This window comes from Opisthorchis viverrini (assembly GCF_000715545.1).
Source record: "Opisthorchis viverrini unplaced genomic scaffold opera_v5_40, whole genome shotgun sequence".
NCBI classification, from domain to species: domain Eukaryota; kingdom Metazoa; phylum Platyhelminthes; class Trematoda; order Opisthorchiida; family Opisthorchiidae; genus Opisthorchis; species Opisthorchis viverrini.
Genome location: NW_008751694.1, coordinates 554,859 through 568,918, shown reverse-complemented (window position 1 = coordinate 568,918; position 14,060 = coordinate 554,859). Strand labels below are relative to the sequence as shown.

Here is a 14,060-nt window from a genome sequence, read left to right as displayed (position 1 = left end):
TTTCGCTCTTATTAGAGCTCATCAGCAGTGCATATCCAATGGCCGTGCCGGGATTCGAACCCCGGACATCTGACATGCGAGGCAAGCGTGTAACCACTACTCCATCAACGCACCTGAATTATTATGTCTGAACAGGCGAACGTGTTCACACTTGAGCAATGTGATTGGTGTGCCCGACTCATCGAACGACGACCCAGTAACTCTCCTGGTTGTGACGATCGATTGACCCGCCAGTCAGGACTTCCCAGTCAGGTAGCATGACACACGCTTGACCCCCCACTGGGCAGATTTGAGTCAGCTTTATATTTCTGCCTCAGTAAAACTGCTATCATGAAAAGGCGGCCACCTACTCACCTGAACGCTGACTACGTACTATTATCGCAACCGGCAAGCTACCAATCTATACAAATTCACATGTTTCCGTGAGTCCATAAATGTTCGCTGCCTCGGATTTATGTCTCACGAGCGAATTCATTGTTTTCTAAATTCTTGAGTTTCAGGTCCTTCTGAGTGTTGACGGGAAACCACAAGTCAAACAATCGCTTCCTTATTCCACAGGGCAGCTTTCGATTGAAGAAATCTATGTGGCTCGTAGCCCACCTTCAGCCGAGTTTACTACATTTGGCAGCAGTATTATCTTACCCCGACGACAATTCCGTGGCTGCATTCGTCATGTAAGCAAGTCGTGTCATTATCTGGAGTGGCTGTTTAAGTTACAATGAACCATTTACTCCACTTTACCCCGTTTGAGCCACGAAAATTCGTTGGTAAAAATAAGAAGTACGTTTTAAGATTGACCGCCAGACAAACTACCTGAAAGCTTCAGAAACAACCTAATAGGCAAATGTCTGCCGAACTAAATCATGTTGAATGCGCGAGAGACGGATTCATTTACAAGCTCTGTTTTCTGACTATCTCATTCAAAATTTTATTCCAGCTCTTGAGAGGAATCAGCATGTACTCTCAGAATCTCTGAAAAACGAAGTTTGACAAAGATGTTCCTCGAATTTGTCTGACACCCGTGCATAACTTTTCACTCCTAGTACTGAACACCGAGCAGCTTCTTTGTGGGGCACATCACTGGTAACTTGTTTTTTATATCGACCATAGAAAAGCTGCATCTCCAGTCAAGTAAGAGGCTGTCGTGCACTCCAACTGAATCGTTGAAGATTATGCGGCCACTTCATGATACACTTAGGGAACCTGGTTTTCTTCGGTAAGCTTCTTTCTGAGTGTGAAATGCTGATTGCAAGTCTTTATCAGCATTTTTTGGCACCCTCTAATGAAAATTCAAAGTTCCAAACATATTATTGTAATTTTTTTCATTAAGAGAATTTCGCGCACGAAAATTGATAATGAACCTGGGGTTATAAATAGACTGATATACTGCGATTACGTTGATCGTTTGAGTCTATTTGTTACCACCCAGAGCTAGAACGAAATTGGCACTTAGGAAGTGCGCCGAGTAGCTACCTGACGGCTTCATCCATTTAATTGCCATCGGAATCGTCAACACTAAGCATATTCATCAGGAAACGGCTTCCACTGGCGCGTATTCACTACCGAAACAACCATTCGAAAATAAGAAGGAATCTCAAATGAGCGAATCGACTCACTTAAGTGCTGCGAGATGAATGATCTAACCTTTTGACTGGCGCCCATTATAACAGTATGTAGACCATGTAGCAGCGTCAGCATAAGCTTTGACCCATACATATTTTCACGGCACATGTAAGCAATGGGTATAATAAAGGATTGTTGTGTAAAACTTCCTTGAGACTTTGCTGGGTCATTATGTCTTTAGTTGGTATGCCTTGAATTTCGTCATTTAAGCAGGAATAAATGTCAAGGGACACCCTTCGTAGATGGTAAACTCTGTGTGGTGTTGGCTAATGTGAAGAGTCACCAAATAGCTTCTTTTTCTCCTTGATTTTATCCGCACTCATTCAGACAAAGAATTGCATATCAGTAACGCTGCTTCTGATAAACTTATGTTAGATGCTTCCAGAACGCTTAAAGCATAGTTTTGAATGTTGAGGACATGCGAACATCTGTTGCTTTTCTGCCCGTTTTCTTGTCGAGAACCTCATAAAATGCAGTCAACATGCGCGATATTTCTGCAAGTGTACCAAGGTAAATTTATTGAGTACTGCTCCGTAGTGAACTGTTTTCTTGAAGGTATCAAAACAACTAATCTCAGTCAGCTAAACTTCGTGAAGCATGTGAATTGCTGGCGATTTTGGAGGCTGGTGATCCCCAGATAAGCAACCTGTGAATTACAACGAAATGCACTTGGATAGGGTATACGAACTGTGAATAGTACAAACAGCTATGCCATCTAGTAGCTGCTGAGAGCAACAGCTTATATGGAACCATCTTTTTTGTATTTGGAAGGTAGTTACGTCCAGAAACTACTTTGAAGTCTTACAGATTTGAAGCTTACTGGGATTGGAATGGATTTTGCCTGGCTAGAATGCATTTAGGTCGGGAGGTTACATCTTATGAAAGATCGTGGTGTCAATATGTTTGACAGCTGCTACCAAAATGATTCAGGGAATATGGATTGTCATTACCAAGACCTGAGTAGGAGTTATTGAATTTAGAGCAAGCACTGCAAGAGCTGTGATGGGCTCGGTGGTTAATTGTTCGCTGATATTATTGGACAGAGAATAGGTCGGAAACGTGACACCTCAACACGGAAGCGTCTGAATTTATAACAAATAGTTGTCACTGCGGTAGTTGTTCCACTCGTCGTCTGATACAAGCCTGCTCTTACTATGGACTCAAGATATTCAAGTTCTGGTTCCGTCCATCGGTTAGTTTGCTGGTTTTCATTGGTTTCCCATGAACTGTTCAACTTAGCATATTGTACTTGGGGGTGCATCGAATGCTGCTGATCTAAGCTCGTTTAAGAACGCCACTGTTCAGGAGTCGATCTGGCCGTTCAGCTGACCATACTTAGGACAACTAGCAGGCATTATATTCGAAACGCTCCAAGTTGTATGACAGACCTCTGGCGAAAATTCCGTGCTTTACCGTCCTGGCTACAGATTAACAATAAAAAGACTGCTCCCTAGGTTGCAATGCATGGATGTTAAGACACTCTTCACAAAGTTATTTGTCGCTTGCCTTATCAGTCCACATATTAATTTTAGTGTCCGTTTGCGAGTGTAAAATCAGAGTGGGTCTATGTTAAAGTTTGCGCAACCCGTTAAGATCAAACCAGCAATCTGAACACACTTGTGCAGTGTGTTTGGTAACCCTCATTAAGCTGATCTAATTTAAATTCTTAAGAGTTGTTTATATTAATATATTAAAGATCTTGAAAGACGTATTTCTTAGGAAACACTGATGCTCACGAGTATGAAATTTGGACTGTACTATGAAACTACTAATTTACTCTTTTTTAATTTTTTTCTTGGCATACCCATGCTGTATGAGCATTGTTCGCATAATTAAGCTACAGTTCTCAAAGGCCTCTATAATACAAGTGGAAGTTTTTGAGCATTTGCCAACAAGATATTAAAGGGCACAGAAGGATAAAACTGCCAGTAAATATTCCACTCATGTGAGCGTTCATTGTTTAAAAATAGCCGTCCATTTCATCCACAAGTGTCCCATATAACAGTTCCTACTTTCGTGCTCGCCGGTCTTTGTGCATAACCTCGTGTCAGTAAGCATCTCCTTTTTGTTCGTGATGAGGACAAACGTCAGACATTCAGCTTGTGTGCGTGGGCAAATCGCCCAAAAGAAAGAACAATTCCTGATGTTTTTCGTGTAGTGATGGGGCGAATTTTTCCATCATATTCGTCAACGTTGCCGAAAGTTACACAAACCTCTGGATTATGGAGTCAGGTTCGCTATTTTGGTACAAAAGGTGAACAGTATGATAGCATATATAAAGGAAAATGTGGCATCTATCAAATTTTAGATAATCGTTCAGCCAAGTACCCGTACTTATCACTGAAGCCCAAAGCTCCGCGGTATTTATTAATAGGCCTTTAATTTTGACACACCCGGCGACACTTTCACTCGACGGGTTTGCAAGAAGGCGGTTTTGGGCCAATTTGGATCAAAGATTGGTACCGAAATACGCACATCTATGGTGGAAAACCTCAGCTTGGCTAAATGAGATGTTCACTAACACCCCATGGTTTTTATTTTTTAATTATCAGGTTTTTAGGTTTTCACACTTTTCCCATTACAGTCAAACACTTTTATTAATTCAGTCTCAGCAACAAATTTTGATTAGCATTAAGAATTCATAACCTTAAAAATCGTTGAATTGTGAACCTATATTAAACATTCGACAGTAACACGATAGAAATAAAAACACTGGTGATATAAAAGCTCGGTGATAACGAGTGTGTATTTCTTGCTGCACTGCATATGCGATCACAAAATGGCTCTTTACTTCGGTTAAGAATGGGATCAAACAGTGAGCAAGAAGGAACAGTCCAAAAGCCGTTAAAACGCCTTCGTTAATCAGATATCTTTTTAAAGTGGACAGGCAAAATGTGCAATTTCTAACCAAGTATGTGTGGAGTACTGCATAACCGCTGGTGGTTGTCCACACATTATGCGATTTGCGTTGGTTCTCGGGTGGAAGCAAGTCATAGACTTTGGATTGAGCGGACAACTGAGAGGAAGACACAGACTTATCCGAAAATCTCAGTAAAACATAATGATCGGTTTTATCAGGATTTATCAAATAGGCGCCGATGGAACTGTCTAGTTAAATATGCAGTTGAGTGGACCCGAAAACACAACTGAAATTAATAAACTGTATAGCCTATTCAGGAGGTCTTTTTCTGTCAGAAGCTGCCATCCAATGAACCAGAAGACAAAGTCAAAATGCTACCCTCCAAAATTAACCATTTGGTTTGGGTCAGTGCATAACAAATTAATACGTGGTCAAATGCCTTTTTTGAAATACTCCATGAATGTTCTTTCTGTCACTATTACTGCAGCAGTCGTCAGATCATTTTGTTTTCGCGTTCACCTTCTAGCTTGCAGTTAGGTCTCCGGTGGGAGAAACATCCTTGGTTTCAATGAAGAATACAGAATTGGTGAAGGTTCAGTTGCCTAACACAGTTGAAATCCGACAAGAATGTGACGCCCGAATTCTTGCTCCACCTATCTCCCAAAGTTCGGAATGGTCAACTCGAAGTCGATACTCAACGTTCGTCACCTTTTCAAAACCCGGTGGATACCTTCGAACATCCGGCTGGCGAGTCGTATCGTCCGCCGAACTATCCTTCAAAATGCAGACTACGGAACCTGATGGTTTGCTTCTTTATGGTTCATCGGTACATGAATATGACCTGCTGGAGGCGCAAGATATCGCGACTTACACTCCGGCTATTCCGGGGGCCGGTAAAGCTGGATTCGACATAATTGCTTTGGAACTTCGAGAAGGCCGTCTTGTGGGAAGTGTGAACAGTGGATCGGGCGTAGTTCAGCTGGAACCCACTGATCATATAAGCAGAGAGGTTTCAAAGTCTGTCCTCACCGATGGTCAGATACATGATGTTGATGTGAAGTTTCATGAAGGGAGCATGCTGATCAAAGTGGACAACAAAAGTTATATTTCTTATATCGTGGAAAAGACGTCGTGAGTCTCTGAGAAAGTAAACTATATTTTCTGAACGACTAGCAATAAGTTTTATTTCTAATTCATTTATCACGTACCAGTAGCTGCCCCAATCAGCTGGCAAAAGGAATTTGTACACGTTCTGTGCATGCACACCTGGTCGTTGGACGTATGATTAAACCTCAGAATCACGTGGCATTTTAGCCATAATTGATGTGTTAGGGGTAAATGAATTTCAGTTCAATAAAGGATCCCAAAATGTCGACGAATTTACTACATCTTAGTTTCTATATGGACGTTAGACACTGGTACTGAAACAGGAAACGGTTTACCTTCACTTATATTCTAGTGGTCCCAGATCCGCATTTGCATATAATGGTAGAATTACGCGTAGGATTAGTTTGTCGCACATCACACATTCGATAACACCAGTTGTCGTTTTGGCCAGCAAATATGAGAATGGATGGACAACCGATATATTCATGGATAAACAAGCCACCTTCACTTCTGAATGACTGGTTAGCACGCGGCTCCGTACATTCATGTTTGACAGCATTTGTTTGCAGGATTATGGGGATTCAACATCTTTAAGTGTGGTAAAAGGGGAGTTGCGTTAATTACGCTGCTGGACATGGACTAAGTTCGATTGTACGTTAAAATCCGGATTGGAATTTTCTAGTCACTTTCTTCCAAAGATCTTTTAAGAGAACAGGAGACAACAAATCTCATGACCTATGAACCTGGGATGTGTTTACTGGTACATCCAACCAACAAGTGAACAAGTGGTGTGAATTTAATAGCTGAAATATGAGTAACTCGAGGTCTTGTCTAAGCGCGAGATTTTCACAAAACTGACCGACCGCTGGTGAGCGAACTAGTCTGGGAGCGGGTAATTTTTGGAGAATTATTGAGATTGGCGAGTGCGCATGACTGGGGACAAGCTTGCTTTTGTGTGCCTTTCTGTTTCAATATCGAGTGATGTCTTATCCATGCCAGTCATATTGGTGGTTGGTTTGATCCGTTTGGTCCTACTAAATCACGCTTAACAGTCTGGTCAGAAGTGCATACAACGGTATTCTAGCCGATTATGATGATCCCTCAGCCAGATAACTTAGCAGCTAGCTAGAAGTCGGCTCAACAGTGCTTCTCAGCTTTTGAGCAGTGTTCACTTGCAGCGCGCGACTGATATTTTAAGGCCTATTTCATCGTGGTTAATTCCCTGCTGGTCTTAAGATTCAAATTTACGGACATTCTCTAGGTACAATTGAAAATTCTGTACGAAGTTTGCCCTGGAGTATGATAATCTTCATTATCTTCCTGTTCGTTTGGTGTATTTATGACCTCACAAACTGTTTTACTGTAAGTAAAAGAGGCTAAACTTCGCTACCATGTTTTCCATTTTAGTTACAAATATCTCAACCTCAATGGCATATTCTACATTGGAGGTGTTCCAAACTCAATACGACTTGTTTCCTCTGCAATCTCTCCCGAAGTCTGGTCGATTCGTCTGAACAAGGATTTCGTCGGTTGCATCGGGGACCTCAGGGTTAACAATGAGTTGTGGGATATCGATTTGGAAATGAGAGCTTGCTGGGCAGAAGGTTTTGTTCACCTTCACTGTTACCCACCCACCACATTCAACTGGTGCGCCACTGAAGGTTGCAAAAACGGTGGGATCTGCTCGGTTGGATGGAATCGACACACGTGTGACTGTGACACAACAAATTTTGGCGGGGAGCAGTGTTCGGAAGGTCAGTTACCTTGAAGGAACCGTCTCTAAACCGCACCCGTTTTATCCCAATGTCGGAAGGAAACAATGAAATTTTGTGAAAATGCTAACGCTGATGGTTTTACCGTTGTCCTGGGCTGTTTTACTTACACGCCACGTGTCAATGCCAGCTACACAGGTTTGCCTGACATATGGGTTGCCTGCGCAGCATGACCATGGAATGAAACACAGGACGTTAGTGACAGCTGCAGCTAGTGAAAATGTTAGACGGATCATGGTTGACACCCGCAGAGAAAATATTAGGGCGACTATTCACTTTACAACCACAGCAAGGCATGTATGTGCACAAACAACTTGCTACCGTATCCCAAAGTTAGCTGAAACAGCAAAGAATATTTGAAAATGTCAAGGCGCTTTCCCAAGACCATCAAACTCATCATGCCCCGGTCTTTCTGTCACATCGATCTTCCCATAGATTAGATGAATATGTCCTCAACCAAACCTTGGATTGGTATTCGAAGCCCCGAGTAGACATCGGTAATTTGTTGGCAATATGGAGAGATTTGTGAATTTTTAGTGAGTTCGTCCCGTAATTAAAGCCTGTGCATACTTGAAAGCCAAGAATGCCTATACAAATAAAAATATATAAAAATCATTCAGCCGTAACACCCTACCGGTGCCTAGCTGCCATGCTACCTGAAGGAGGCTTGATGACTGGTATACTGCCAGTTTGCCAAGGCCTAGACATGGGGATTCGGGAGGAAGGGGTCGGGTTCGAACCGCGAGTCTTGAACCAGAAAATCCCGGCTAATTAATTAATTAATTGATTAATTGTTCGGCCGCTGGTGTGGCGATGGCTACGCACGTAGATTTACAATTAAAACACACCAGCTGGTCAATTAAAATGGCCGTCGGTGATTAGCAAGTACAGTGTAGACGGGACAGCGAACTCTCATTTGTGACTACTGTAGGGGCAATAGGAAGGCTTTAGCTCAAGCAGTCTTGTAGAATACAGCTCTACAGCAAGGACATTCACTTAAAACGCAGCATAGGTTAATTTAAAGTAATGTGAAAAACGGCAACTCAAGCACACTTCGAGAGAACGATCTTTGCTGGAAATAGTCGCTACTCAAATTAACCTGGTGGAGTTTGATAATAAATTCTTTTTCCACTTAGTTATGGAAAACAATATACTGTAATTAACTTATAAAACAGTGATGAATCGAAAACACTGTTAAGGACAGACTATATGGACGGCTTCCCAGAAGTTTGCGAACATGTAGATATCGAAGTAAGTTGAAAAAAATGAACACAAAGAGTCGGCTGGATTCTGAATACACCATTTTTGTCCCCCCAAAATGACCACCAATAACTTAATGCTCCATTCCTAGGTCGATTCAGTGTAATCTATGACAAGTTGTTTTGGTCTTACTTTTATGATATCATATCGATCGGAGTGAGCGAACGAGCCCTTATCGCCAACATTGGTAGATGAAGTTCACGATTATGAACACAGCCTGATGGCGTACAGGCGAACATCCTCATTAAAGGGTTAAAAAAACTTTAGTGAAGCTGATACAAGTTCGACGGGCAAAAAACTAACTTAGGTTGACTCTATATCTTAAGGGTCGACTTCACTGCGGCCCACTACTGTACAAACGGAAAGGATGATGTGAATGCTGACTTGCCTAACTGAGGTATCAGCAAAATATCGCATTCCGCCCTGGCTAGATGTTTCAAAACATTTGGAAACCTACTCAGTGATTCAAGAGGAATAGGGCAAATGTGGTAGTGTGGCATCTCTGACTAGTTTTCAGAAGGTCTTCGGGGAGTGAACACTTGAAGAAATGAAACAACTACAGTGGATTTTCGAGTAATTTCAAGTCCTATGTTTTAACTGAGCGATGCCCGAAGTAATACTACCCGGAGATTTTGACAGGACGAAATGTTCAGTGTTGTGTTATTTGCTAGCACGGGAGATCCTACATAAATTAACTGCTCACTCAACGAAGTCACAATAACTCAGAAAACCTACCAACGACAATTCTGACAAGCTCTTATGAGATAAGGTGGACAAAAAGATGTTACTATTTGGATGTTATATTCACTGACATCCTGCATTATTCTAACAAGATTTTTATATCTTGGAAGCTGAGATATTTTCTTGAAAAGGTTGGAAACAGGGTAGAAAAATTCTGTCAAATTCACTTGAAACTGGAAAAAAGATTGTCACTAGTCTTCCTTATTAAGCCGTTTTTCGCTGCTACGTGCTTTTGGTTGTTGGTAGTTATTTGCTTTGCCTGGCTTCACGCTTCTTTAGAGCAACCGGCTTAGTAAGAGGATTTTTGCCACCTTCGGCACCAATTGTTTCAGTTCCCTTAGGGAGAAATCTGTGAGGATTGGCATGTGAGACGTGCGCAAGATGTATCCTAATGCTTTCTGTGATGTGTGCTATCACCCGGCCTACTGCTCATCTTTGACGTTATTTAGCGTGAAAAAAACTCTTGTACGTACCGTTTGAACTATACATTTTCATTACTTGTTGTGTTTAGTTCAGTACAATATATCATGTAAACAAACTGGGCCACCGTAGCGCATTTTTGAACGACATTTTTTTCCGTCAAGCAAGTTATGCATATAGTCCGTTGCACCAGATCTGGTGAGTTTTTTCACTGCGCTCCCCTTGTTAAAGGGAATGCTCTAATTTGTAAAATTACTGAAATAACCCAACTTAACGCAGCCTAAAGCCACATAGTGCCTGAAATTACAAATGAAACGCTTTCTTTCTATAACGCACAACCAGGTAAACTGAGCCATCTCTACGGAGTCTCTAATCGTCAGTCAATTTTACCATGTCTCAAAATCATAAGCCCTGTTCTGAAATTCTAATTAAAACACCTTTTTGTACTTCTGTTGTTTACGTTTATTGAAAGTGCGAACCTACGTTTAAATAATGTGTGGCACAAGTCGCACAACCTTCATTAAGTTGCTGGTAAATACATCACCACCCACTCTGATGCAACCATCAATCGTCATCGTATATTTTGAGAGACAGTAAGCAACGTAAAACCTGTTTTCCAGAGTGTATTTAGATCTTTTCACATTCATCTTGTTGGTTGTTTTAGTTTTATAAGTTCTGGTGGCTAACAAACCCTAAAGTGACTGCCTGCAGAAAACTACTTAGTCCTATATTGTGCCACATTTAGGACGCCGTTTGGAAGTCACTCAATTATCTAGTTCCTATGAAAGTCTAACAGAGAACAACTAAGATTTATTGTTTGTTAACCTGTAAATAAGAAGTTAATACTTATGTAGGACGGTTACGTGATAAAACGAACGAAAAATATAAACATAGATTAAAACAAAAGATAAACAGTTCAGTTGATTTCTCATTCATTGTACAGATGTTTTTTCTAGTAACAGTTGCTTCATTCACAGCTTTTCCTGAATAGTGTGGTTCACATCCAAATCATCATTACCAGTACGGAAAAAGTGTGCCATCGCAGAAGCAGCTCAAGATTTCGTAGTTCACGTTCAAGCTACGCACCAGATGTGAAAAATATAGGAACAACCGAACTGGAATTGCTCACAGACAAAATGTGTTGGATAGGTGAGCGTGCAAAGCGCTCGCGAGGAGCGTGATTTGGTGATGATCGCTGCCAGAATGGTGGGGCATTCAACTCACCGTAATTACATTTTCAGTCAAATCACTGGAGAGCTTAAGTGCTCTCCGCAACCATTTAACTTCCTTCCAATATCGAACGCAGTAAACCACACTTTTTCAGGCACTTTGCTCACTGGACGAAGTGGACTGATGAATATTTGTGATTTTGCAACTCCTATTCCACCACATGCCCACCACGTGCGCCGTGAGTCACGCATTGTGGCTACAGGCCATGTATGAAGTGAGAGAAAACTCAGGCGATCTTCTCAATAACATATGTTGCATTTTGACCCCTGCACACACCACATCAGCTGGGAACAGACTTCGATGACCAAAACAATGAATCGAAGAGCATTTCAAAATGTTCAGAGACCACAATGAGGAAAGAGTAGACCCGCTTCTGAGGGAGCGAATTTTAAAATACTGACACCTGGTACCTTCAACGTGCTCTCAGCCTCAGAAAAATCACATGAGGTTAGTTGGTTAGTTTTAAGTACCTCGCTGTGAAGTACCCTGTAACTCAAGGCTTATTTACAGTAAGAAAAAGCGTTTTCCAACAAACTGTCATATAGGCTCCTTTGGACGAATGGAAATCCTAATTCCTGAAACTTTATGGCTCTGATTGATGTCAGATGCTCCGTAGACCCAAAGTCCTGCTTGTTCTCCGTTCTGGCATGTTACGGGTATAGCCAAAAACTACGCCATTGACATATCTGGAATTTGAAATATCGAGAATAAGAAGGGTCTAAACTTATAGGAGATAGCTTTTGAAGAACACCGGAGTAGTCGTTTAATTTCGGACACCTGAAATTGTAAACTGAGTCTAACTGCTGAAATCGCCTGTAGAAAGCCAGGTTTGCCCAACCCAACCCCTACCTTTGAAAAAAGTCTACAATGGTGTCTAAAACATTTGTTTTTTTCGAAAGAATCGTCCAAACAATAGTCAAGCGAAGGGACGACAAGGTATGCCAAAGGAGCAATAATATCTAACGTCCACCAAGGCCTTTGAAAGAAAAAAACACCAAACATCATAAGGTAGCAGTGTGCTTATTTCTTCAGCTAAGAACACTGTCGTAAGCCGCTTCAAAAGTGGTATTTGGCAAACGACTAAGCGATATGGTAAATAATAATTACTAGATGTTGAATTAATGTTGGCTTTCGTTAAGAGTTACCAGTATTTCCGGAAGAAGATGGCTGGCTGAGCCATCCAGCTGCTGGATCGTTGAGAAAAACAACACAGATTTCAGCATCGTAGGTGTGAAGTAATCAGAGGGCTCTGGGTGTGATAAGTTGATCTTACATAAATACGCTTGCAATGTTAGTAATATGGCTGGACATACAAAAACCAGACAAGTATGCTCGTGAACTGGTTAACCGTGTCAGTGAATTTGCTATTGCACCTTTTCAAGCCTTTGTAAAGACGACAGTGTTCAGGAGTTCACGGAAGTGCTGCAGTAGGTAGTCAGGTGAAAGTCAAGTTCTGGAGGCAGATCCGTCCTCCTGAAATTGCCCCGACAGGTATGCGCTTTCAGTCAACGATGCTCGAAAGGACCCACTCTCTTTCTAGCTGTTTGAGCTCGGTTTATTAACTGACGGAATCGCTTTTCATGAAAAACGCATTATGATCAGTTGCAATGCACCCACCTGAGCAGCCGGTTTAGAAACACGGACAGTTGGTGTTGCGCTCTTAACTCATTGAGGTTGTTACAAGTACACAAAATAGACAGGACCACGATATGAACTGTTTACTGAGGTGTTTAAGAGCACCAGTAAATACATCTGAAATGAATTAATTTAAGAAAGCTTTTACAGAGTTACCAGTAAGGTAGCTAATCTGTTGGATTTGCCTAAATGTATTGGGGACAGACGTCCAGTTCGTGAAGGGACGCCAATGGACATGGTACAAATTGAGTATTTGCCAGAGAATTGCACGTTGTGATGCACGTTGTCCACACTGCACTTTTTATTGGCGGGCACTTCATGACTCAAGTAAAGGGAAATATCTCAGAATTCAGCAACCCAAAAAACCAGCAGATCTAGCCCTCCTTTCAACTGGTTTCATAAAGATGCGATGCTTTTGCAGACCCTACAGGACCCTATGATTTAAACAAATTCAAATGTCCATGATCGTGATTACTCAGATATCTGTTATGTTCAATGAATGTTTACAAAAACGCCATCCAAATGTGCACCGCCACGTGAAGTTTAACTTCTATTTTCAATTTTAATTTTAATTTTAATTTTGTGTTTATGACAATTAAGTCCGCTTCCCTATGATGTATTTTCGTTTATAGCAGTCACCCCAGTAAAATGTGGGCGTTCTTCATCAGGGATGCATTCCATTTGTGCTAAAAATCGCGCAATTAGTATAACTAAAGCACGCTAAAAGTGCGTTTTACGAAGTAGTGAAGAAACCCACGCTGGTAGTAAAGCTCGAGATTGATTTAAAAAATGATCAAAAAGTCGCATCTCATCTGTCTCTCATTAGTCTCGGAAACTGAGGCTGGAAATGAAATCAGGCTGGGAAAAGTTGCAACGTTTTTTGGCAGAGCATGTTTTGGAAGACGCAGTGTGCAAAGAAATTGCTTTTTGAAAAATCACACCGTGCAGGTGTCCCATCAAAACAATTTTAAAACACAGGTATTAAATCTCGGCTTCAGTTGAGATGATTTAATAACTAAATAAAGTTGACGACAAGAATCATAGGCATCAGACCATGGAAGGTCTTGTTGGTAGCACACTAATTCTTCGGAAAGGCTACTTTAAAAGCTGTTTCAATGAGAGACGTAAACTGTGTGGATCCTTCCTGCTATGCATAACAGTAACAACAATCCAGCCGTCATTCGATTTAGATTTTGCCAAAAAACCGTCAAGTTCCAAATTTTCCGACCAATAGTGAAATTGTCTTCCCGAAGACAAATTAATAAGCATCTCCATGGTGATATCAGTTTCGGCGGGTTTTTGCTTGGGTTTACTCCAGAAACAATTCCCACTTTTGTTTGTATTCTTTGCTGTTTCCCGAAAGAAAAGTCAACCTACATGGCACGGATTTCTAACGCCCCCCCCCCCCCCGC

At 41.4% G+C, this 14,060-nt stretch overlaps 1 protein-coding gene across 1 annotated transcript in view; it reads left to right on the top strand.

The window, feature by feature from the left end:
• Window positions 1–123: 123 nt before the first annotated feature.
• Window positions 124–14,060, top strand: part of T265_02878 (hypothetical protein) — a gene marked incomplete at both ends in the record, with an annotated part of 44,444 nt that continues 30,507 nt past the window's right edge. Inside the window, 4 exons of the mRNA XM_009167231.1 lie at window positions 124–252; window positions 501–674; window positions 5,010–5,614; window positions 6,998–7,344. Coding sequence (XP_009165495.1) covers window positions 124–252; window positions 501–674; window positions 5,010–5,614; window positions 6,998–7,344 — 1,255 coding nt within the window. The remainder of the gene's footprint in view (window positions 253–500; window positions 675–5,009; window positions 5,615–6,997; window positions 7,345–14,060) is intronic.